This window comes from Mya arenaria, chromosome 3 (genome assembly GCF_026914265.1).
Source record: "Mya arenaria isolate MELC-2E11 chromosome 3, ASM2691426v1".
NCBI lineage: Eukaryota > Metazoa > Mollusca > Bivalvia > Myida > Myidae > Mya > Mya arenaria.
The window spans coordinates 11,590,748-11,616,411 of record NC_069124.1 but is presented as its reverse complement, the minus strand read 5'-3'; the positions used below and the strand labels follow the sequence as shown (position 1 = coordinate 11,616,411).

The window sequence follows — 25,664 nt, the reverse complement described above, 5'->3', positions numbered from 1 at the left end:
TTTACCCACTTAACAATTTACACATTTAATCAGATTTTCATCAAAACCTAATTGTCTTACCCGATTGTCTTATTATGGTTACTTGTCATTTAGAGTGAAACAAAACCATATGACGAAGGAGATTTTCACTCTTTCTGGGAAATAACATTGCTTTTATGGTCCTTGAAAAGGCGTTTTTTCTAATGAATTACGACATTATTGAAGCATCAGTCATTCAAATATTTCGTTTATATAATCTTGGGTATATTTAAAACACTGGTTGTTACAAGACTAGACAAGAGCAAACGTTACTTGAAGGACAGTTTGCGCCACTTACATAAATTGTAGCTTTGATCTTACTTATTTTGTATTTTATGTTCTTTATAAATGAATGCTTATGTTGTAATCAGTTCCTGTATGTTCGAATTAAGGTAATAAGATATGACAGAATGTGAGATTCTCCAGAGGTTTTTATACGGGTTTTATTTGCTATTGCATAGTGTCTTCAGGTAACGATGGCGACAGAATATTGAGGCAGGTTTCAAAAGCAATCGTAGAAGAAACAAACTATCTAATTAGTATTATTGTTGAAAAAGGAACAACCTTTGTACAATTTCGTTTTTGTGTCAGCAAGGAAATGCTATGCAATACTTTTATATCACATTTTTTTTAAAAAAAATGACAATGCTTTTAAGGTGTTCATCAACATTTAATCAATGAGTGTAAATAAGGCTGTACAGGGAGACCATCGCAAAAAAAACAAAACACATTAATACTTTTCAAAAAGGCCTAAATTATATATAAGCCCCTAAACACCCCTCCGCAACCTATTGTTGTGTGAGGCGGTCCCTTATATTCGGCACACGCATTAGCATGATGATCAGTTCTTTATCAGTTGCTGATTTGAAATGGAAACAAAATGTCATATACATGAATACACTGGAGTAAAAGTTCGTTCAAAACCATAATTGTGCCAGTAAGCAGGGACATATAAATACATGTATCAACATTTCTCTGCAGTTAGTTTAAGTGCAGTGAGCAACCAATACGAACATGTTTCCTCTTCTATGTGTGTTCGCAGTTTTGCTGGTTTTCTCTGCAAGTGCATTGGACAAAGGTTTGTAATTATAAAGAATTCTTTGCTTCGTTTAACAAATAATAGTGCTAACACAAGTATATCTAGTTACTAACAAATGCAATTGGTATCAATTATTATTATTTTAGTATATCCCTTATATATCAACCGTACAGAATCACTTCTTTTACAAGGTGCATGTTAAAAGTAGAGCAGTTTTCATAGAATAAATATATTCAATAATTACAAATATATCTAAATATACGAGCTGTTGTAGAGCTACATGTAAGGGCCTTCAACCATATAAAATGCAATGATATGCTTTTTGAGCCATAATCTTATAAATTCATTTAATCGCGCAAAATTTGCTTAGCTCACAAAACAACAAGACCTGAGTGAAAGGTATCGTGCAATATGCTTGCTTACAATTAAACTTTAAAAATACAAAAAACATGGCCTTCATGAGGAGGTTGTGTTTTGGTCCTTTACTGTTGAAGTTCCTTTGACATTTTTAAATGGAGGTCACTGTGAAAATTGAATTTCAAAGGGGTGACACACAGGACACAGTAAGTCCAGGAAATGAGGCTGAACAGATAAAAAATACGGTTTGGAATGAATGAAGCAAGTCGGCATATGATGTTGTGAATGTTATTTTTTTATTTATTAGTTTTTTTTAAAACCAGGACAGAGCTTTTTAATAGAAGACTGGAATGCGAAAGTAGGGTGTAAACGTGATGATATACTAATAAATTGTTGTTCAAATCAAGGGTGCCGATATAAACATATCGATTTGGCGTTTCTTTCTCTAGAATTTTCTTCACCTTAATTTCAATACCTTTTGCGATACTTGGTTTTACTCGAGGGGTTGACATCAATTAAACTGCCATTTGACCATGATTAAAATTCGGATTACGGCTATAAAGGGACGAAGATTGCAATTTTACGCAGTCGGCCGTCCATTATACAGGTACAGTCTTAATTTGGGTAGAGGCATATTGAATACCAAATTATGGTACCAACTAATTTATTTGAACTTTTTATTTTAATGCACAATGTTTTAATAATGTTCGATACAAATTATTACGTTATTTTTTCACGGACCTGCAATCCATTCGATAATACCAAGAGTTGAATATGATATAATATATTCATGTAAAAACAAACTTAACACAATTAAAGAGGATACTATGCCATATTGCATAAAATATTCATATTAATAGCGTTATTAAAGTTTACAAGTTTTGTACAAATTCTTGCTGTATTAAAACAAAATTGTATTGTAAGTCTATTTTATATCTGAAAAAAATAAATATTGATGAACGTAAACACCAAATAAAGTATATATCGACCTAGCATATACGTTTTACATTTTATAATTTGAACTTAACTGCATTAGGCAAGCATCTATATATAAATATATGATCACAATCAAATGAGTTATGTAAAGAAATATATTATCTTTTTAAAAAAAGAAATGAAATATATTATGTATATTGGTATAACAGTAAATTGACGTTTTTTTTATAAATCTGTATTTATATGACTTGTTGCAAATTTTTGCAAACGTCCAGATGTACGAGCTAGGTCTAAGCAACTTAATTCGTGATATCAAAAGAAAATAAAGTACTGAGCAGATACGTTATGGGAGCAACAGATACGTTACAATACATTAATCTCGCCAATGCTCAAATTTAGCAGCGAATCTTGACAATTAATAGCATCATGATATGTTGCACAGATTGTTTGCGAAATGATCTCACAAAAAAGAAATACAAAAAATACTTTTGTGGACCGTCTAAAGTAGTTTACAAACTATCCGTTGTAGCGCAAAAAAACCGAAGTTGATAAATTTGGAGCGTACTAGAGATGAGCATTGCGAGATAATACATGTCACGAAAGTAAAAGTACATTATGCACCAGTCATTTGTAACCATGGCACCCCCAGGTCCGGGCAATAGCGGGGACTTTGACTTTCGGTCAAGCCAACCCCAGATAAAATCTCCGTCCTGTGTGGACGAACTTATGGTAAAATCCCCGCCAAATGCACTCGCACCCCAGGGACCCTAGATAAGGCCCATTCCCCGCTATATTTTGCCTGAATGGTAAAAACACGGCCCATTTCCCCGGCTATCCCCGGTATACCCTCGGACCTGGGGGGCCGTGGTTACAATTGACTGGTGCATTAGCTACCGGTGCTAATCCTTTATAGCATTGCTTCGATCATCAATCGTGGTCAAACACGGACTACAAGTTTATGGTTGTTTTATTGAGACTATGTGAGGAAAATGTAAAATAATAACCTGAAAATATCCATAAAATAACCCCTCTCTGTAGAATGGGCGTAATACACTAATTTTATTACTCTGCAGCCTGTCCGTTCAAACCAACTGACCTGATATTTGTGTTAGACGGGTCTGGAAGCGAAGGGGTCAACAATTTTAACAAGCAGTTGCTGTTCGTTTCCAACTTTTCAAACCAGTTTGAAATCGGACTCAATAATACGCGCGTTGCTCTGGTACCGTATGCCACGCAAGTTACCAGCGGGTTTAACCTACAGCGGTACCACGACAACGACACACTGCTGAATAAGATTGAGCACATTTCCTATCCGAATGGCGAGACGAACACACACCTTGGTGGGTATATAGAAAAGAAAATCACGCTAGTAAAGCTTTTCAATTAAAACTTAAAGGGACTCTATGACATGTTACAGGATCAGACATAGAAATAAAATGTTTGCGTATAGTGTGAGCTTACGGTATTAAAAGCATCATGGTTCAAGTGGGAATCTGTCAGTTGCTGTTGGTTCATAACAATATCTAATATACTTCATTTAAAATAAAATGAAATTATTGAGGCCAACATGTGTGAGCCAGTCCCTTTCGTTAATTGCATAAAATATCAAAGATTTTCTACGATATAAGATTTAATGCATGTAACTTTAAAGTAAAAAAAGAACATAATTTGCCCGCATTTTTATGCTTCAAGCTCTCAACTATGTCCGCACAAACATCCTACATGGCCATAACGCAGGGGCGGAGCGCAACGTTTCTAAGATAGTGTTTGTTCTGACGGACGGACAGTCACTAGAACCCGCCCTAACCAAAATTGCAGCTGCGGAGCTTAAGGTAAAGCTATATAGGAGTAAGGTTTTAGTCGACGGCAGTCACGTGATCATGACACAGTTATAGAATTGTTTGCTGTACGTATGCTGATAAGTCTCTGTTTATAGTCCCGAGAAAGTATTTTATCGGCAGCAATTTACATATTGAAATGAAATAAAGAGTCAGTGTTTAGACTGTGTGTATATATACATATAAGTATTGATGAGCCTAGGCTTGGCTTTACATTATAGGCGATTTAATCACTCACTCACTCACTATAGGTTTCGCAAACAACTGATGCACATATCAATGTTCCTGAAAATACCAAACATACACTGTTTTTGCAATACTAAACAATTAAATATTGATGTCATTTTAGCTGTTTTAAAAAAAAACTCCTCCCGATTTTGTACATGGAATTATTTTTATACCTTCAGGTATGTTCTACGCAAATACACAACTTTTACATTTGATTAGTACTTTTGAATTTTTGACTCTTGCGCTTGTCCAAAGGTGTCCGTCACATAGCTTGAACATTAAAATATCCTTAAATATTGTTTACAAAATAATAATAAGCATTTAATAAAATATATAAATGAAGGGACTTGTTATATTGTCCAAGCTAAGTGAGGATCGCCTTATGGCTTGTCTCTAAATATGTATTGACGATGTAATTTATTGAGGAACATCGAAAACAACCAATCGCAGAATGAGAACAATTTCAACAATTTTCTCAATATTTAATTTTGCAGAAAAACCCCTTGGTAACGGTTGTGGCTGTGGGCATTGGCAGTCACGTGGACGATCGGGAGCTGCTGGATATCGCTAGTGACGCCAACCATACGTTCCGTGTGGTTGACTTTGATGGCCTCGAGTCCATCCGCGCCGACCTCACAGAGAAAACCTGCGATAGTAGGACAGGATATTCAGAATTGTTTGATTAACTGAAGTGTCTCTCTTAGGAATGCCACAATAGGAATATAATTGAACGTTTTAATAGGTTTTATTTATCATATTTTCATCTTGTTGCTAGCATCTTTTGACTTACTTGAGTTTGGAATTTAGTCCAAGTCCACACGCGCTGTTCGCTCACTATATCTAATCATTCGAATGTACGTGAAGTTAGCGGCCTAGCGGCCTAGCGGCGTGAAGTTAGCGGCCTAGCGGCGTGAAGTTATCGGCCTAGCGGCGTGAAGTTGGCGGCCTAGCGGCCTGGCGACTTAATGTTTTCTCTATTTCTAAGCAATTGTTAATGCGTTTTTAAAAAAAACAAAACAATGATAAATCAAAGTTTTTTTTCATACAGTTACATAGTGGCCTTAAATTGTTTACTATTCAGAACATTTTTCTATACGTTTTATTCTAAAACAATTATAAATTAACTGTTTTATGCACAAATTATCACTCTGAAGCGTTTTTCAACTTTTTTCAAAAAAGTCGATCAAGCACTTCAGCGACCTAGCGGCCTAGCGGCGTGAAATTAGCGGCCTAGCGGCCTAGCGGCCTAAAATTGAATCCTATTTCAAAGCATGTATACATGCATTTTCTTCTAAAACAATGACATATTAACTGTTTTTATGCACATATTAACCGTGACATTGAAGCATAAATTAGTCAGCTAATTCAAACTTAAGCATTATTAAACATGCCTGTTCTTCTAAAACAATGATATATTTACTGTTATTAAGCACAAATTATCACTCTGAAGCGTTTTTTTCCAAAAAAGTCGATCGATCACTTCAGCGGCCTAGCGGCATAGCAGCGTCAAGTTAGCGGCCTGGCGGCCTAGAGGCCTAGCGGCCTAAAATGGTATCCTATTTCAAAGCATGTATACATGCATTTCGTCTAAAACAATGACATATTAACTGTTTTTATGCAAATTAACACTTTGAAGCGATTAGCGATAATCAACATATTTTTTCAAGAAAGTCGATTAAGCAGTCAGCTATTTCAAAGCATTAAACATGCCTGTTCTTCTAAAACAATGGTATATTTACTCTTTTTATGCAAAACATATCACTCTGAAGCGTTTTTCAACTTTTTTTTCCAAAATGTCGATCGAGCACTTCAGCGGCCTAGCTGCGTGAAGTTAGCGGCCTAGCGGCCTGGCGGCCTAAAATGCTATCTATTTCAAAGCATGTATGTATACATTTCTTCTAAAAACATGATATATTAACTGTTTTTATGCACACATTATCACTCTGAGGAGATTATCAACATTTTTTTTTTTTCAAAAAGTCGAACAAGCAGTCAGTTTTTCAAAGCATGTGAACATGCCTCTCCTTCTATTTTTTTTTTTATATTTTCTGTTTTTATGCCCAAATCATCACTCTTAAGCAATTATAAACGTTTTTTTAAGAAAGTCGATTGAGCACTTCAGCGGCCTAGCGGCGTGAAGTTAGCGGCCTGGCGGCCTAGCGGCCTAGCGGCCTAAAATGGTGTCCTATTTCAAAGTATGAATACATGCATTTTCTTCCAAAACAATGATAAATCTATGGTTTAACAATTTTGCTAAATACAAAAAAAAAAAAAAATGCTGATATATTCGCTATAATGGATTTTTAGGCAGCTTGGTCGAGTTTTGGGCGAAATGCATATATTCGCTAAAGGATGGTGATTTGTGTATAGAAAACATAAATTTGTCATTTTATTTAAGAAGAAAAGGCATGTTTAAATGGTTTATAATAAAAAAGGTTGATAATCGCTTATCGCTTCAAAGTGTTAATTTGTGCATAAAAGCATGTATAAATGCTTTGAAATTGGATACCATTTTAGGCCGCTAGGCCGCCAGGCCGCTAACTTCACGCCGCTAGGCCGCTAGGCCGCTGAAGTGCTCGATCGACTTTTTGGAAAAAAAGTTGAAAAACGCTTAAGAGTGATAATTTGTGCATAAAAACAGTAAATATATAATTGTTTTAGAAGAACAGGCATGTTTAATGCTTCGAAATGTTCTGAATAGTAAACAATTTAAGGCCGCTATGTAACTGTATGAAAAAAAACTTTGATTTATCATTGTTTTAAAAAAAAGCATTATCAATTGCTTAGAAATAGAGAACAATATTAGGCCGCCAGGCCGCTAGGCCGCCAACTTCACGCCGCTAGGCCGCCAGGCCGCTAGACCGCTAGACCGCTAACTTCACGCCGCTAGGCCGCTAGGCCGCTAACTTCACGCCGGTAGGCCGCTAGGCCGCTAACTTCACGTACATATCATTCGACCCTTGTAAGCACTTCGCTTTGATTTGTTCACGATGAATTGTGTTAATTTTACGAAAACGCATATATGGTAAGTAATCTGTCCATATGTTTATTGTTGTTTCAATTTTTCCTTATACAAATATACAGTGACTGTTACAAATGTTTTCATTTATGCCTTACCCCGACAGTGTGTAACGACATGTCTGACATCTGTTTCGTACTCGACTCCTCGGGCAGCGAAGGCTCCCTCAACTTCCACAAACAGCTCGAGTTCGTCAACATGATCGTCAACGAGTTCTCTTTCGAGGGTCAGGACAACACAAAGGTCATATTCGCTTTCTTTATATATCTTTTCGATGTCATATTTATACCAACTATGTACAACAGAAATGCATGATGTCACACATATCCATCAAATCTATTGCAAAGTTTCTATGAAAGGGATTATCCGCCAGTTCACTCATTATGCTTTATAATAATGCAATTGCATTTTTTTGCTAAAGTAAATTTAATGCTAGTTTAAGTTATTTTAAACACTCAGTGTATTTTGGTAGTCATTTTCGGTAAACCTGGCCCCATGCTGGCGCTTATTAGCTGGTACCAGGTATGAGCCCTAGATGACCCATACCTGCCACCATACGTGCCAGTATCTGGTCTTCGGGCGTCACATCGCATCCTTATAGTAGTACTAACCTCACCCGAAAGTCAACATACTGGCTTATTGTAGCAAAATGTGTGGTTCGTGACCCTTTGAGTCATTTCTAGTCAACCTGACCCCTAGCTGGCCCTTATTCGCTGGTACCAGCCAGGTGTTAGCCATAGATGTAGCCTACATTATCGCTAATAAGTTGTGTATATATAATGCAAAACTCCTTCTTCTTGTCTGCCTCCTTAATATCATTTGTTAATTCTTACTAATATTTTGTATTTCGGCGTTTCTAGTTTAGTAATTTACTTTTAACTGTTCTAACTCAGGGAGCTTTTATTTTTTATTTTTTTTACCAGTTATCCCACGTTGATTAAAAGGGTCAATTTAAGCGCATACAACTAATGAATTCTGATTTATATTTTTAAACTCTTATCGTGATATGCAAGCCGCTGTTCCCAATGCTATTATAATATATATATATATATAAATATATATACCAATTAAATTTTTCACGTCACGTAACGTTTTCATGAAACCTTAGAAGAGCTCTTACTACGCCACAAAGTACATCAATTTAATAACACCATATTAAGAAAACCACAGCTGACAAACAGGAACAAATGCAATAATGAAATACACAAAACGACATACTAGTATATCAATACGAAATGCATTGCATGTTTCCTAATTTTGTCTTAAAATGAAATGTACTCGTAAAATATAATTCGGCTTACTTGAATACACAGTTCTTTTGTTTCTATATATTGTATAATGTGATATGTTTTTTTATAAATGAATTATTGATTGTGTATTAAAAATAACACACAGGTTTGCGTGGTGACCTACTCAACCCACGCAAAACTGAACATCAAGCTGAACGCGTACAATGACGCCCAGTCGTTGATGGACAACATCCTGCGGATACCATACATGTGAGCAGCGCTAGATACTAGAGGATACTCGTATAAATGAAATTGCAGTAGGATCGTATCGTTTTTCATGAGTGGTCAAAGAAACATTGCGCTCACACGTTTCCACAAACACAACATAATTAAGATAAGTTTGAACTACAAGCTCATCAATTTTTGAAAACAGTAGTTCTTCTCAAGCCAGAGTGAAATTGTTAATAAACTGTTATTATTCCACTCCAGACAGAGTGAAATGATCAAACTTCATCTAACAATACTTTTCTCTTATTTACCCATACGCATTGCAAAGACCAAGGAATGTTTGTTGATTTTGGTGCAAGATCTTTCTTATTTCAGCAAATAATTATAGAAATACTATGTTTACGAATGCAGTAAATACAACTTCCTGCCATGGGCATAAAACATTTAGATTAATATTTAGGTCAATATGGTTTATGCCCGAAGTAAATGACGGTTTTCTGTACAGCGTTCACAGTACTTGCTTTCACAAAAGGTGAACACTTCTGAAAAAGTTTCCATGAAACTCAAATGAATTAAAATCTAAAATAGGGTATTTTCTATGTCATTCTTTTATCCTCTGAGGTTCTTGACATTTTTGGATATGTCTTTTTCTGTTGTCGGTGATCTCCTCATGTCATGTACTCTTTACTGCTGCTGCCTTCGCAATCCACAATTGCCTTGCCTGTTATGTTTGTATGGCCATATGTCCAGTGAATTGCAAGGTTTTCCTTAGTTTCCCTTACTACAAAAAGAGCAGGGCTAGTGATTTAAGTCAAATAAGTGCGAACACCAAACAAGTTAGAGTTCATATTTGGCGTGCTACAGAAAATGCTACGAGATTTTTCGGTCTCCGCTCGCTTTATTTTCTGAAGGCTCCCTCAACTTCCACAAACAGCTCGAGTTCGTCAACATGATCGTCAACGAGTTCTCTTTCGAGGGCCCTACGCAGAGTACAAATATGATGGATAATGGTCATTATACACCAATAACTAAACACCAAATAATGATTAATTTGTTATAGAGACGGGGAGACCATGACGAACGAAGGAATGAGCCGGGCGCTCGATGAGATACTACGGACCCACGACGGCGCTCGGGTCGACGCCAACAAGGTGATGATTGTCATCACGGACGGACGGTCCACAGAACCGGAAAGGACTACACGCGAGGCACAACTGGTACACAGGTAAAGTGCATCCATATCCTTATATGTGTTCTTGATAAGCCTTTTGTCTCGTTTACTTTAAATGCGACTGACTTAAAAGTCCATAAGCATGTCTGTCTGTCTGTCTGTCTGTCTGACTGTCTGACTAACTGACTGACGGTTTTTGTGTTTCCCTTTCTGCCTTGCTGTCTAGCTGTGTGTCTGTCTGACAGTTTATCATCTATACATAAACAATAACCTTATAACTTAATTCCTATTAGGGAAAACCTTTTTGCCTGTTTCCCTCTCGTTTTCCAGAAGAGGGATTGATACATTCGCTATCGGTATCGGTCCTAACATTGACGGGCTAGAGCTGGACGTGATCGCTTCAGATCACGCTCATTCATTCCGCGTCAAAAGCTTCAATGACCTCGAGGCCATCCACCAGAGTGTAGTGGATAGCATTTGCGCCAGTAAGGCCTTGTTTTTTTTATTTGCTCGTGGTTTGTTTTGTGTGAATGCGATATTCAAGACAAACAAACCCGGGTTTTTTTTATCGGACCGTCTTTAGTGGCACATTAAATAAGCTAAAAAGAGTTTTTTTGAATATTTTTGTAAGTTCTCAGGGTGAACTTTGAGGACCATTGAGTGTCCGTCGTCCATCCGTCCGACGTGTGCCGTAGATGACGGTACATGATTCGATCTTTAACACTCCAGAGGTTATAGTTCGATTAAATTCAATGAAACTTTGTCTCTGTGTCTGTCTCTATCAAATCTAGATCAAGTTTAGTTACGATTTAAGTGCGTTCAAAAGTAGGTATATACGTCAAATCAATGGAAGACTCTTCCTAACCCATCTCGGACAGAAAGTTGGTCTTTATGTAACCAAGAATCATGTATAGTCAAAAACAATGGAACCAGGCAAAATCAAAGAAAAATCTTGTTAACAATCTAAAGGTAATAGTTTTGGCCCAAGATCAATGAAACGTGCTCAGAATGTTTGTCTTCAGAAACGAACATCACTTTTGAAACAACGTCATGTGCAGTTAAAAGTTAGGTCTCTAGATCAAATACAAGAAAACTCTTCTTTTTACTCTAGATGCCACGATTTGGGCACATACTTGGTCAGAATGATATTGTGCTGTTGTTTTTTGTCATTAAATCTTGTTCAAGTTGGAAACTAGTTGTATGTGCCGTCAAAAACTAGGTTATTCAGTAAACATTAAAAATATTTATTGACATTTAATACTAGCTACCATCATTTCTAACCAGTATTCATCAAACTAAATAAAATGTGTGTTTTCAAGAGCAGTGAGGCTCAAATGAGCGTTATAAAGATATGTGTTTTAACGTCTATTATTTTGCTTATATATATAAATTACTTAATAATAGATCTGCTTAATTCGAAGAACTATTTGATGCATTAACAATTAAAAAAATGATCTGATCTGTTTTTCCAAGAAGTGTATTACTGGTGCATTGACTGGTCTTAATATTTGCAGAGAGCCGCCTCAGAACAACGACAACCACCACTACAACAACCACAACACACGCCCCTACGACACCAACAACCACATTGCCGCCGACCACAACTAAAGCAGGTCATTTAAAGATGCGTTTTATACTATGCCTTGCTGCTTACATTATTCCTTGAAAAACAATGAAGAAGATAAATAATCAACCTTTTATTTCAACAACAGTAGAGCTAAATTAATTCAAAGCAGCAATATGCATCTAATACACATATGATGTTCTGATAGGGCCATCGTGTTTTCAGCCTGACGCGAAGGAGCGAATGGGCGAACGAACGACGTGGAAGATACAAAAGAAGGAAGGCGAAGAAGCGAATGGACGAAAGTAGGAAAGTACGAAGAAGCGAAGATAACTTCGCTCCCATTCGGAGCTCCTCGGCCATTTTTTCAAAAACAACCTCGGATGTATGCCGGTACATCTGTTGAAGTAGTCCGTATTTTTTTTAATAAAAGCATTAATTAAATGTAATGTTTAAGAGTTGTATTCATTGCTCTCAGTTTAAATTGATTGCCAGTGAAGTGTATTATTGCAAACATAATTACGATTCCCAAGAGTTAAGTCATAAATTTTAACTACTAAATAAGATTACTACGCGATCTATTTGCAGCGGACTTAAACGTACCACTTTTTAAGTATGTAAACCGTCCATATACATCCGAGGTTGTTTTTGAAAAAAAAAATGGCCGAGGAGTTCCGAATGCTTCGCTCCATCGCCTTCGTCCCTTTGCTTCCTCGCATCGTACTTTCGCACCTTCATACTACGACCCTTTCCGTTTGCACAAGCGCTTTACAATCAGTTTAACACAAGTTGACCAATTATTTTTGCTGCGGAAACTTGACACGTTTGATGTAAGGGAAAGATCTCGGTCTACAGTTGTACCAAATATGAGAACGAATTGTCTTTCTTGTGCACGCGGATCATGTATTAGGTGGCGCATTTACGCGTTTATGTTAATATAATACGAATATAACTGTAAACCTTCACTTATTACCTTTAGAAGTTTAGAAGGTCTATAATGTTTAGATCGGGAGGACGGTGGGGAGTGGGGGTGGGGGCGGGGGGGGGGGCATGAAAAGATCAAAGTAGGAAAGTACGAAGACGGAGGAGTGAAGGACGCTGACGCCTTCATATTTTTGTACTTTCTTTCGTGTCTTCGCCTTCGCCCATTCCCTCCTTCGTATTTGTACTTTCGTACTTTTGTGTCTTAGCCCTTTGCTTCTTCGCTCCTTCGCGTTAGGGCGAATAAGGGTTTACCTTACAAAGCACCGTATACACCGGTTGCATCTTTTTTTTAAGTTTCTAGTGAGCACTCATCTAACGCTTCATATTCCATACTTTTCTTCTGTTCCAGCGTGCGGACTGAAGCCCGCAGATATCGTGTTTGTGTTAGATTCGTCAGACAGCGAGGGAGCCGATAACTTCCAGCGGGAGGTCGACTTTGTCTACAATTTTGCTGCCCAATTCTCAATCGGTGTCAACAGCGTCCAGTTCAGCGTCGTTTCCTTCTCAAGTGACGTTCAAAACGTGTTCTATTTTAACGACCACAAATCACGTCACGACGTCCTTACCGCAATACGTAACGATATTCCGTACCTCGGCACGGGAACTAACACGAGCTTCGCCTTGGAGCAGGTGCGCCTTAACAACCTCGATGCCGCCAACGGAGCACGAACTAACTCGTCCAAGTTCGTGATTGTTGTCACCGACGGGCGGTCAGACGATCCGGATGCAACAAGCGCGCAGGCACACGAACTGCAGAAGGAAGCGGAAGTGATTTCCATCGGCATTGGTCCGCGAGTAGATAAAGGCGAGCTGGCCGCTATTGCATCCAATCACCGTGTGCTGCAGGTCGAAACATTCCAACTGCTTAAGTCTATCAAGAATCAGCTGACTGACCTAGCATGTCAATCATAACCAATAATTTTCTGTTTACAATAAAGGAACTGTATACTATTTAAATAGCTAGTCCCGTTTCAATACGCCCCAATGTGTGTACGATGATACTCTAACAATACAAACTGGCTATTCTCATAAATGTCTGTTTTCTGTTGGTCACATGTAGGCAGGGAACTATTTGTTTCTTTACACTGAGAGATGGTTTGCACTCAATAAGTATGAACAGCATTACTAAGTAAAAAGATTTTCTTATTCCAGAAGTAAAACTATCTGAGTACGTGGCATTTGGCGGGTTGGTTCGACGACTGCAGGGCAGATAACATCAAGTCGAAAGTGACTTCTCGGAGTTACGTGCTTTTTATTACACATGACACTCAATCAATGCATAACCGCTTTCCATATCACAATTATGTGCGAGTCTCCATCTTTTAAGGTTTTGAAGCAGCACGCTTGGTTACTTTCAAAAATCTCGCTGATCATGCTGGATCTACTTTTTTTTTAATTTCACCGCATTGACGGTCGTGCTCCTACGCCGCATTTGGGTTCAACCGATTTTTCTAATCTCGTAAGAAACGTGACTTTTATCTAACCTAGGGTTAATGTTTAGTACAGAAGTGGAAGTGGAAGTTTCTTTCCATAAATGGTGTACGCGTCGTGAAAATCAGAATAATATCGTTTGAAAATCGGTCAATTTACTGTAAATTTAAAGTGTACTGAGAGATAACCACTGAAGTTTGCAGGAGTCCTGGCAGACAAAGTAGTCTCCCTTATCCTGTGACAAACGCCATGTGGGTTACAGGATAATGAAAGATGGATATCATCGTATTATATTAAAGTATATGGTTGACTAACAGTCAAAGTAAATTCTATCAAATCGAACCTTCTTCGAAGATCTAGTGAAATATATGTTTAGACCAATTAAAGTTTACCGCCATCCTCCATATGATTGCGTCATTTTGACAAAGAACGATAGTGATGCCCTTGTGCACGGGAAATGCGTTTCTGTCGAAGAATGCAACACATGGTAGAAATGCAAGAGTAAAAGCACCAGATAGGTTGAAAGAAATGGATTTAAAACATGCTTCACACTGGTCAGTAGATTCAGGATGGGATTTATCGCCTAGTATCGTTCTGTAAACCACTTGTTCAACATGATAAGGAAGAAGGAACAAAAGCCGACTTCATTACCGATTCCGTTAATATCGTCATGAAACAAATCTTGAATATTTATTTTTTACATGTCTTTAAAAGACAAATGCAAATCGCTTTGTCATTTAGTAATACGATACACAAGGAATTTCTTGTTTGAAACAACTGAAAGCAAATAAGGGTTGACCTCAGATGAATAAATGTATTTGTACATAGTCAATAAATTTTATAATAAATTTGTCAATTTGCGATTTGAACTGAAAGTCGTGGTCTATGAAGAGGCAATAAACAAACCCCTGATCTAAGTGTTCCGCCATGACACAGCTTTGATCACCTGACGGGCACTTGAGGATTCTACGTCATTCGCAGCCAATCAGATCGTAGTGCTGACCCACGTGATAAGGTGCACGCATACATACAAACATACGTACATATATGCATACACACATACATACATAAATACGTATATGCAAGCATATATACAATATGGAAAATTTATGTATTTATTAATTTTGTGCGTCTTTTATTGTATTTAAAATTACCCGTCGAATTGCAAATTGGTTTTATTCAAAATATTTTTATTCTATTTTGTTGTATAAAAAAAATGAAAATGGTTGCTGAAACATAGTATACGTGAAACCTTCTTGGTACTTTATTGATACGCTCTGAAATTTGAAAGACAGTTTTATTTGATACCAAAATAGTCTAAACGGTAGCAGTTTAAATAATTGGTGACTTGCGGATAATCATAAATAATAAATAAAACTGAGATTTCATTCCCCTTTTTCACCGACCCTTTAACACCTTTTTAGTTGGTTTTTTAAAAGATTTATCCCCATAAACTTCACGTTGAAATATTTGTGCATTTCGTTACAATTCTGATCTCATTTTTTCAACACACACCATAAAAACCATTGACATTCATTGCAAGTAATACGTTTCTGCCATCTTGTAGTATTTTCTGGTGATGCTGAAAAAAGGGAAAACGACACCTACCACGTCATAAACAATTATGAGGATTAAATATTTACATGACTGTATATTGCTTCCATAAAAACCTGTTTTGTTGTTTTCAACCGGCCAAGATTTACGGTGATAATAAAACTACAAAGGAATATGTTTGAAAAAGTCCCAGCCATTTACTCTATGCCCGCAATTTATAGTAATTTACACAGGGCTCATATACACATAAATTGTTTTAAAGACCCGTAATACTTTGAAATGATGAGGGCTGAAAATTTATAATAACCTTAATAAAGCAATACAAAGTTACAGTTTCATTGTTTTATTGTCCTTTAATGAATTAATACTGTATAAAATAACGGGGATTATGGTTCTCAAATCAGTTCTGTTTTAGGATTAAGCTGGTCTGCAACTGAATGAAATGGTCTGTGATTCAATGGATTTGTTTTCGGTGATTATGGCGTTCTTAGAAACAAATGAAATGAAAGGCCCATCTTAGTGTTTTTTTACAGTTTCTGGATATATGTTTCTGTGAATTTTTCTTTGCACAGTGTAACGTTATAAACCTATGCTGCAAGGTGGTGGATTTATGCTAAGAAATAGTAACACTTAAAGATTGCACATGTATACATTAAAACATTTGTGGATGAAATGTTCTGTATACAAATGTACACTGGGTCTTAAAAAGACTTGGAAAATATTTTGAAAAATATAAAAAAAAATCGAACTGCTGGGTATTTAGTACTATTTATACGTAACAAGTGCTTATGAATTGTTAGACCACATTATTCTTATCACGTTTTCAACAAATTTGGGAATTATGTGATTACGAATTAAATCGATTAGCGAAAAATATGAAAGGTCTAATTTGGGGTCGCATAGCCAGGCATTTCTTTTACAAAGGTTTCCATATGTGTCTTCTGCATTTCATACATCTGGAAATTCGAGTGACAACTAAAATAGAGTATCCGTTAACAGCGCGTTCATTTGTCCGTCTATCTGTAGATCTGTATTTTGTCTAGCCGTCAGTATTTTGTCTATCTGTCTGTATTTTGTCTATCTGTCTGTATTTTGTCTATCTGTCTGTATTTTTTCTGTATTTTGTCTATCCGTCAGTATTTTGTCTATCCGTTCGTATTTTGTTTATCCGTCGGTATTTTGTCAATCTCTCTGTATTTTGTCTGTATTTTTTCTATCCGTCAGTATTTTGTCTATCCGTTCGTATTTTGTTTATCCGTCGGTATTTTGTCAATCTGTCTGTATTTTGTCTGTATTTTGTCTATCCGTCAGTATTTTGTCTATCCGTTCGTATTTTGTTTATCCGTCGGTATTTTGTCAATATGTCTGTATTTTGTCTGTATTTTGTCTATCCGTCAGTATTTTGTCTATCCGTTCGTATTTTGTTTATCCGTCGGTATTTTGTCTATCTGTCTGTATTTTGTCTATCCGTCAGTTTTTTGTCTATCCGTCAGTATTTTGTATATCCGTCAGTATTTTGTTTATCCGTCGGTATTTTGTCAATCTGTCTGTATTTTGTCTATCTGTCTGTATTTTGTCTATCCGTCAGTATTTTGTCCATCCGCCAGTATTTTGTCTATACGTCTGTATTTGGCTATCTTCCTGTATTTTGTATATCCGTCAGTATTTTGTCTATACGTCAGTATTTTGTCCATCCGCCAGTATTTTGTCCATCCGCCAGTATTTTGTATATCCGTCAGTATTTTGTTTATCCGTCGGTATTTTGTCAATCTTCCTGTATTTTGTATATCCGTCAGTATTTTGTCTATACGTCAGTATTTTTTCCATCCGCCAGTATTTTGTCCATCCGCCAGTATTTTGTCTATACGTCAGTATTTGGCTATCTTCCTGTATTTTGTCTATTCGTCAGTATTTTGTCCATCCGCCAGTATTTTGTCTATCCGTCAGTATTTTGTCTATATGTCTGTTTTTTGTCTATCCGTCAGTATTTTGTCCATCCGCCAGTATTTTGTCTATACGTCTGTATTTGGCTATCTTCCTGTATTTTGTCTATACGTCAGTATTTTGTCTATCCGTCAGTATTTTGTCCATCCGCCAGTATTTTGTCTATACGTCTGTATTTGGCTATTTTCCTGTATTTTGTCTATACGTCAGTATTTTGTCCATCCGCCAGTATTTTGTCCATCCGCCAGTATTTTGTCTATACGTCTGTATTTGGCTATATTCCTGTATTTTGTCTATCTGTCTGTATTTTGTCCATCCGTCAGTATTTTGTCTATACGTCTGTATTTGGGTATTTTCCTGTATTTTGTCTATCCGTCAGTATTTTGTCCATCCGCCAGTATTTTGTCCATCCGCCAGTATTTTGTCTATACGTCTGTATTTGGCTATCTTCCTGTATTTTGGCTATCTTCCTGTATTTTGTCTATACGTCAGTATTTTGTCCATCCGCCAGTATTTTGTCCATCCGCCAGTATTTTGTCTATACGTCTGTATTTGGCTATCTTCCTGTATTTTGTCTATTCGCCAGTATTTTGTCCATCCGCCAGTATTTTGTCTATACGTCAGTATTTTGTCCATCCGTCAGTATTTGGCTATCTTCCTGTATTTTGTCTATACGTCAGTATTCTGTCCATACGTCAGTATTCTATCCATGTCTATCCGTCAGTATTTTGTCTATACGTCAGTAGTTTGTTTATCTGTCAGTATTTTGTCTATATGTCTGTATTTTTTCTATCCGTCAGTGTTTGTCCATCCGTCAGTATTTTGTCTATACGTCAGTATTTTGTCTATACTTATATACTTAGTATCAAATTGTCTATCTTCCTGTATTTTGTATATCCGTCAGTATTTTGTATATCCGTCAGTATATCCGTCAGTATTTTGTCTATCCGTCAGTATTTTGTCTATCTTCCTGTATTTTGTCTATATGTCAGTATTTTGTCTATCCGTCAGTATTTTGTCTATCTTCCTGTATTTTGTATATCCGTCAGTATTTTGTCTATATGTCTGTTTTTTGTCTATCCGTCAGTATTTTGTCTATCCGTCAGTATTTTGTCCATATGTCTGTATTTTGTCTATCCGTCAGTATTTTGTCTATCTTTCTGTATTTTGTCTATCCGTCCGATTTTGCTTCTCCGTCAGTATTTGGTCTTTCCGTCTGTTTTTGTGTATCCGTCAGTATTTTGTCTATCCGTCCATTTTTGCTTATCCGTCAGTATTTGGTCTATCCGTCTGTATTGTATCCGTCTGTATTCTGTCTATCCGTCTAGGTTTTTTATCCGTCTGTATTCTGTCTATCCGTCTGGGTTTTTAATCCGTCCGTATTTTGTCTATTTGGAGTTCCTCGGCCACTCGACCTGACAATTGTTTCCATTTCCCGTTAATCCAATCTTGGCCATATGGTGATATTGGTACCATTTGGAATCGATTTGGTGCGACCTTTTCGATGGTGAAATTAGTGTGTTTAGTTTAAAACTTTATTTACTTTACAACGATTTGTAGGAAATTTATATCAACTTATGCTAAATCACTCTCGTTTGACGCGATGTTGTGTGGATTGCTGGGGAATCGGATCGCCCGGAGAAAATACACATCAATATCACATACGCCCAAGCCGGGAATCGATTTAAGGATGCATTGGTGGAATTCGGTGCGCTACACACTCCTCTAACGAAGTTTGCTTTTGTAGGGTGAGGAATAGTGTGAAATATTTCCGATTTGCTTGTATTTGAATGATATCAGCGATGCATCGTTCCGTAAAGTTGAAATTTTGACCAAGGATTGCATCATTAAAATACAAGCAACTCGAAAAAATCACACGTGTAGTAGCAGCCAGTAGCATAGTCGTTTATAGGCTTAGAAAAAGGTTCATACCTTTTCGATCAAACAAGTTATTTAAAAATTAAAATCACTTAATACTTGTTTGTTTACATCGGTTGTGACCCGTGGTGACTCATGTGAGAACCCCTTTTAAGTCACGTGATTCCTCACCCTGTTATTGAAGGCGTATAAATGGTTGGACTTGAAATTCAAAATCACTGCTACACAGCAATTCTATTTAAACTCTAAACCTTAAAACTTGATGTTCTTAGCACATGAAAAATGCCATATGTCGGACATAATTAAGGCTTTCGGTATGATGTATCCGTATTATTCGCTTGCACAGGTTTGAGAAATACAAGAAGGCCAAACTATTTCTTTAATACAGTAACATATTCCCGCAGTATTTCATGTAAGCTCACTCATTTATCATTTATTTAAAGATGCACTCTTTCCCCCAAATAAGATTTACAATAATTTATACAGAAAACACAGTATTTCTACCTTATTAGACAATAGTAGATCACAGTAAAATTTTTAGCACTCACCAATCATTTAACAGTATTGCTTGTATCAAACACACGGTTACAATCTTGTTATATGTAATTAATATTTTCCAAAAAATATAATTTAGTTACTTGTTAAAGGTTTATCACTCAAAATTTATGTTTGTTATACATGTGTGTGTAGTATATTTGAATAAGAGTGTCACTTTAATACAACATAACAAAAATTGAAACGCAGATTCATAACTTTATTCCTTTTGCCCGTCCGTATGTCGGTTTTCTGTACCCCATCTTCTAGTCTGTTGTCTTTCCGAATGTCTCCCTGCAATGTTAATCTGTTCATACCCTACCCTTGACATGAATACCATGGGGCTAAATTGCGCCCTCTTTCTCTGAACTATGAGGTGCTTGCTTTAAAGGCTGTATGGGGGGGGGGGGGGTTGTGAAAGAAAATATTGGTTGATTAGTGTACCAAATAGTGCATTATGTTGTTATTTATTGCTTAATTACGTAATGCATATATGCATTATATTCTGACTTCAAGCGTTAATTTATTAATGGGAAAGTGGAGGGGAGAGGGGGTGTTATTCGAGTGATTTACCCCTTTCGACCGTTCCAAATGTCCGACCGTTCGACTTTATAACATGTATGCCCATTTTTAATAAAATAAAATCGATTTAAAATCCATGGGAAAGTTAAATCAATATTGTGAAAATTGTGTTCGTTGACAAAAATAAATAAATGAGAATATACAAAGTGTGAAAAAATGTGCTTCACTACGCATGGAATTGGCTCTGTCGAGCACAAATTAATATATATATATATATATATATATATATATATATATATATATATATATATATATATATATATATATATATATATATATATATATATATATATATATATATATATATATTAATTGTTTTGAATGCTGTGGTCTAATGAATACATCTTTTGCTATGCTGGTGACCAATTGTTTAGTGTTTTGGATATTATGTATATAAATTAAATGAAATATAATTGTTATTTAGTGTTTTTGTTTGCAAAAGTTACAATTTAACGTGTCTGTTGAGCTAGTAATTTCAAGTTGGCAAAATAAAAATATTCAAGTAGATTATCAGTACGTTCCTTCAACCCCAAGTAACGCTTATGAAGAATATTGTTTTCTCGAATTAGTATATATAAATTAAATGTTTTATAAAGGTCAATATGACCCATTGTGAAAATATTTTATTTTATATTTATTGAACAAACATACAAAATCAAACAAATGAGACATTGATGTTTTGTATTTTTTTAAATAATTTTAAATGAATTTTCTAATACGAAATACAAAACAGTTGTAAAAATATAAAAACTATACTAAAGAATATATACTGAAAAATCGAATGATATGTTTTATAATAAAATAATAATTATACAAACTGCTTGACATATTATAACTATGATTATTATTATGATTATTATTATTATGATTATTATTATTATTATTATTATTATTATTATTATTATTATTATTATTATTATTATTATGATTATTATTATTATTATTATTATTATTATTATTATTATTATTATTATTATTATTGTTGTTATTACTATTAGTATTGTTCAAAGCTATGCTTTAAATGAGTTGGAAGAGTATATACATGCTTATGTTTAAAGTAGGTCAATATGATTTTCAACAAAATACAATGCCAATGGCAAAAATTATCCAATAAAATTTTAAGCAAGCGATACATATTTATAGTATTTATAGTTGAGAAGCGAAAAAATATTTGTGTGATGTGTTTTTTTAATTCAAAAGAAATGATTGAGACCTTGAGTTCTATTATTAAGAGAATGTCTGAGTTTTGTCATGACTGTTCAAGCCTATTACCATTGCGATGCTTTGAAATAATAAAGTACAAAATGGCGTGAGACACGGAAATGAGCTGGCCGTAAAACTGAAAGTCTTATTCAGTGCGATCTAGTTGAAAAAAAATCTGTCTTTGCCGAATAAGACCAGCTTAGGTTCAAAACAAGCGCCAACCTCTACATCTGTTGACGACCGTGCTTGTTTCGCATACAGTCAGACGGTCAGACGATTTACGGCCTTTTATGATTCACGACATCCTTAAGATATGGTTTATGGCATTTTAAAGGCCCGGTCACATCGTAAAACCGGGATTGGAGAGGCAAGCAAACATCGAGATAAACTTGAACCAGGCGGCACCGAGCGCCTATCTGGGACAGAAGATGCTTGAAATTCTAACTAAAACATTGAATAATCATTGTTGAGAGATATATAGGTCCCGGTGACAAAGGTGCATGATAACGATCCCCGACAACAACAATATGGGCCTCGGAACTGTTTGCTTTTCTCTAGCATGTCGGTTCCAAGACAAATACAAGATTTCGTGATGTTTTAATAACCGAAATTTAGTGTGCATATTTGACTCAGTTCCCCTTAATTAAGTATAAATATCCATATGCTCACGTGTGTATGGCCAATTTCACGTCCTTTCCGACAATCGACAGTTGACAATATCAGTATGGCGGTGGTCACGGTACTCAATCCGTACATTAATTTATGGGCCTTGTCCCATATGATATTGTTTTATAAATACTATTTGTCTTTTGCGTTATTATTATTCAGGGCATAACGTTTTAACATAATATACATTATTCATGTTGTTGCCTATTTAATTCGTATTAAATACAATTTTATAACGGGTGAAGTAGGTAAAACATAAAGGACATTTATGACTTTATAAGCCCAAACATACAAGCTGTTTCAAAATGTGTATATCGTTTGAGCGGACAATGAAACTAATTTTACAATGTGTTCAATCAATGATATTTTATTTAAAATATCCAACAATAAATGAAGTACGGATTGTTTACATATTATTAATAGTTTCTCCCTAAATGATGCGACAGTTAACGTCGGCCCTTTGTTAAAATTACAGTTATATGTATCTGCAAATACCGGTACCGCGTTTGAACAACAGATAAATAATATGCCTTGCATTGCAAGTTATAATAATCTATAATATGTTTTGATGACCGTTTTGATTAAAAGTGAAGACTGTTATTTCGTTGTTAAACAGAAGTCTCTAATTGTTACAGTGTATACCAAATAATTTCAAAAATAACGGCTGCAGTAGTATACGTTACAATCCGTATACCCTGACAACAGAGCTAACGGTCAATGAGACTGAAGTGAATAAAGATAGTAAACCTACACGAGAAGTGGCGGGCATATTTGAAACTTTAGACAGCTTCTTTCCATGTGAAACTAATAATCGTGCAATGTTCTTTAAAATTATGCAGAAATTAAACACTATCTATAAGACTCTTCTGTGAAAATAGTTCTAGAATCATATTAGTACAAGTGAAGCTCATTTAAAACAAAGTACCATGCGAAGAGGCGGCACCCATAGTTACTAAAACGAATTTCATTTCGTAAAAAATGATATTTATAATTATTTTATGCTGAGGAAAAATTTGTTTCAAACACCTTATTATAATATCAGGAATGCGATGTGTCCTTCATTCTCAATTATATTTGAGCATTGTATGAATTCAATATCATGAGTTTACAATTGAATGTGTATTTATTTTCCAATCATTATAAACTATCCTTTTATGAGACATTTGTTCATAAATCCAACACATTTCATTCATTTTGTTTACTTTTTCGTTGGTATTGACAACTGTTTTATACCTAAACGGATGATTGACATTCACACGTGTCACCTTTACAATAAAAAATGTATGTAAAATAGTAGGAGCCCTCTTTCTTTAACAAAACGTTCAATATCTACAATGCATTATGCTTTAATAATATTGTTAAATCAATGTTGATAGTGGAGTTGTATATATCTTGATTAAAGATGCACTCTTACTCCCAAATAAGATTTACCACAATTAATAACATTGTTTAACAGTCCTTAAGGATGAATAAATGTCGAAACCAATGGTCCTTATGAAGGATACCGAATTTAATTTGAAATAGATGTGAATAAAACACGGTATTTCTACCTTAAAAATGTACAGTAGATCACAGTAAATCTTTTAGCATTCACCAATCATTTAATAGTTGTTTACGCTTTCTGCTGTTAAATACACGGTTACAATCTTGTTTTCAGTAATTAATATTTTCCATAAATGCATTATTTAGTAAGTAGTTGAAGGATTATCACTCAAAATATATGTTTGTTATACATGTGTATGTATTGATTTTGAATAAGAGTGTTAACGGAGTATGTGTATCGCACGCTGCTCAGCAGGCATTTTCCGAAGAACGTTTTCACCCAGGTACCAAGTATCATCAGCCAAGTATCATCAACCAAGTATCATCAGCCAAGTATCATTGTATCATCAGCCAAGTATCATCAACCAAGTATCATCAGCCAAGTATCATTGTATCATCAGCCAAGTATCATCAGCCAAGTATCATCAGCCAAGTATCATTGTATCATCAGCCAAGTATCATCAGCCAAGTATCATTGTATCATCAGCCAAGTATCATCAACCAAGTATCATCAGCCAAGTATCATTGTATCATCAGCCAATTATCATCAGCCAAGTATCATCAGCCAAGTATCATCAGCCAAGTATCATTGTATCATCAGCCAAGTATCATCAACCAAGTATCATCAGCCAAGTATCATCAGCCAACTAATCAGCCAAGTATCATCAAACAAGTACTTTTTCATTCTCAACTGATTCTTTCACATCACGTCATTTATATACATGGTTCACCCTTTTTAAAAGCAAACATTATTGATGTATCATGATGATATCAATATTGCTCAATATTTAAAAGAAAAGTAATTATATAGAGAATATACTGCATATGGTCTAATAAGTATTTTTCTCTTAAATATTGACATTTTTTGCTATTTAATTTTCAAGACGGTCGCGTTTTAGGGTTCTATCCGTTTTCTCCTAGAATGACTTTGTGTTAATATAAGGAAAACTAATTATTGCAATAAAAAGTTATACATATAACACATCCAAAAGTGTGCATTGAAGCCGGGTGAGTTTTCACATGATTTGTTTTGTGCTTAACTGTTCTAAAAAGTGTCTGCATAATTAAACTATGTACTCCCTGAATAACGTTCTATAACATCTTATTGAAAACAACAAAATCAATACCATGTTCTTATTTTGGAAATCTCAGAAAAGCACTTCGGAAACCGATAAAAATGAACTGATGAACTATACTGAAGTATAGATGCTTGACAGAAAATGGAAGTTAGAGACTGGTCGAGGAAAATCTGATATAAAACCCTTTTTGGGGGGGAAACTCAGAAACCTACACCCGTTTTCATCCAGATTTACAGGATTTGTCTTATACCAAGAGATGTCGGTCCTCATCACGCATAAGCTCATTAACATTAATGTATAGAAAACATATCAATTTACATGAATCATGTATACGTGCGATATCGAGTTGTACAAGTGTATATTATATCGCTATGTTCTTCGTAGGCAAGTGAAAACAATTTTGATAATTCATATAATGAACTTACAAAATATAGCAAACTTTCACCATAACGTTTTCTTGTAAAAAATAACAAACAATTGAATCTATGTTAGCGTATCGGTTCTTCAGAGCGGAATGCATTTACATTAATATGCGCAAAAAAATAATTTTCTTATTACTCAAACGTAGAAAATTATATATTATATTCTTTTGTTGATGTTGAAAGATAAGTTTTGACAGATTTGTCTCCCTTTATTGTGT

At 35.4% G+C, this 25,664-nt stretch overlaps 1 protein-coding gene across 1 annotated transcript; it reads left to right on the top strand.

The window, feature by feature from the left end:
• Window positions 1-947: 947 nt before the first annotated feature.
• Window positions 948-13,568, top strand: LOC128227016 (collagen alpha-1(XII) chain-like). Its single transcript, XM_052937177.1, has 10 exons — window positions 948-1,096; window positions 3,424-3,690; window positions 4,043-4,182; window positions 4,911-5,070; window positions 7,542-7,678; window positions 8,831-8,934; window positions 9,953-10,117; window positions 10,394-10,548; window positions 11,578-11,676; window positions 12,961-13,568. Exons 1-10 carry the CDS (start codon window positions 1,033-1,035, stop codon window positions 13,521-13,523), a joined length of 1,854 nt encoding a protein of 617 aa, XP_052793137.1. The 5' UTR covers window positions 948-1,032; the 3' UTR covers window positions 13,524-13,568.
• Window positions 13,569-25,664: the final 12,096 nt, after the last annotated feature.

What these genes read in the sequence shown, in the direction of transcription:
- LOC128227016 (XM_052937177.1), top strand. Translation starts at nt 1,033, where the DNA reads ATGTTTCCTCTTCTATGTGTGTTCGCAGTTTTGCTGGTTTTCTCTGCA. An exon ending in TTGCAGCTGCGGAGCTTAAG is followed by an intron (nt 4,183 to 4,910) that starts GTAAAGCTATAT and finishes TTAATTTTGCAG; the next exon opens with AAAAACCCCTTGGTAACGGT. An exon ending in AGGGTCAGGACAACACAAAG is followed by an intron (nt 7,679 to 8,830) that starts GTCATATTCGCT and finishes AATAACACACAG; the next exon opens with GTTTGCGTGGTGACCTACTC.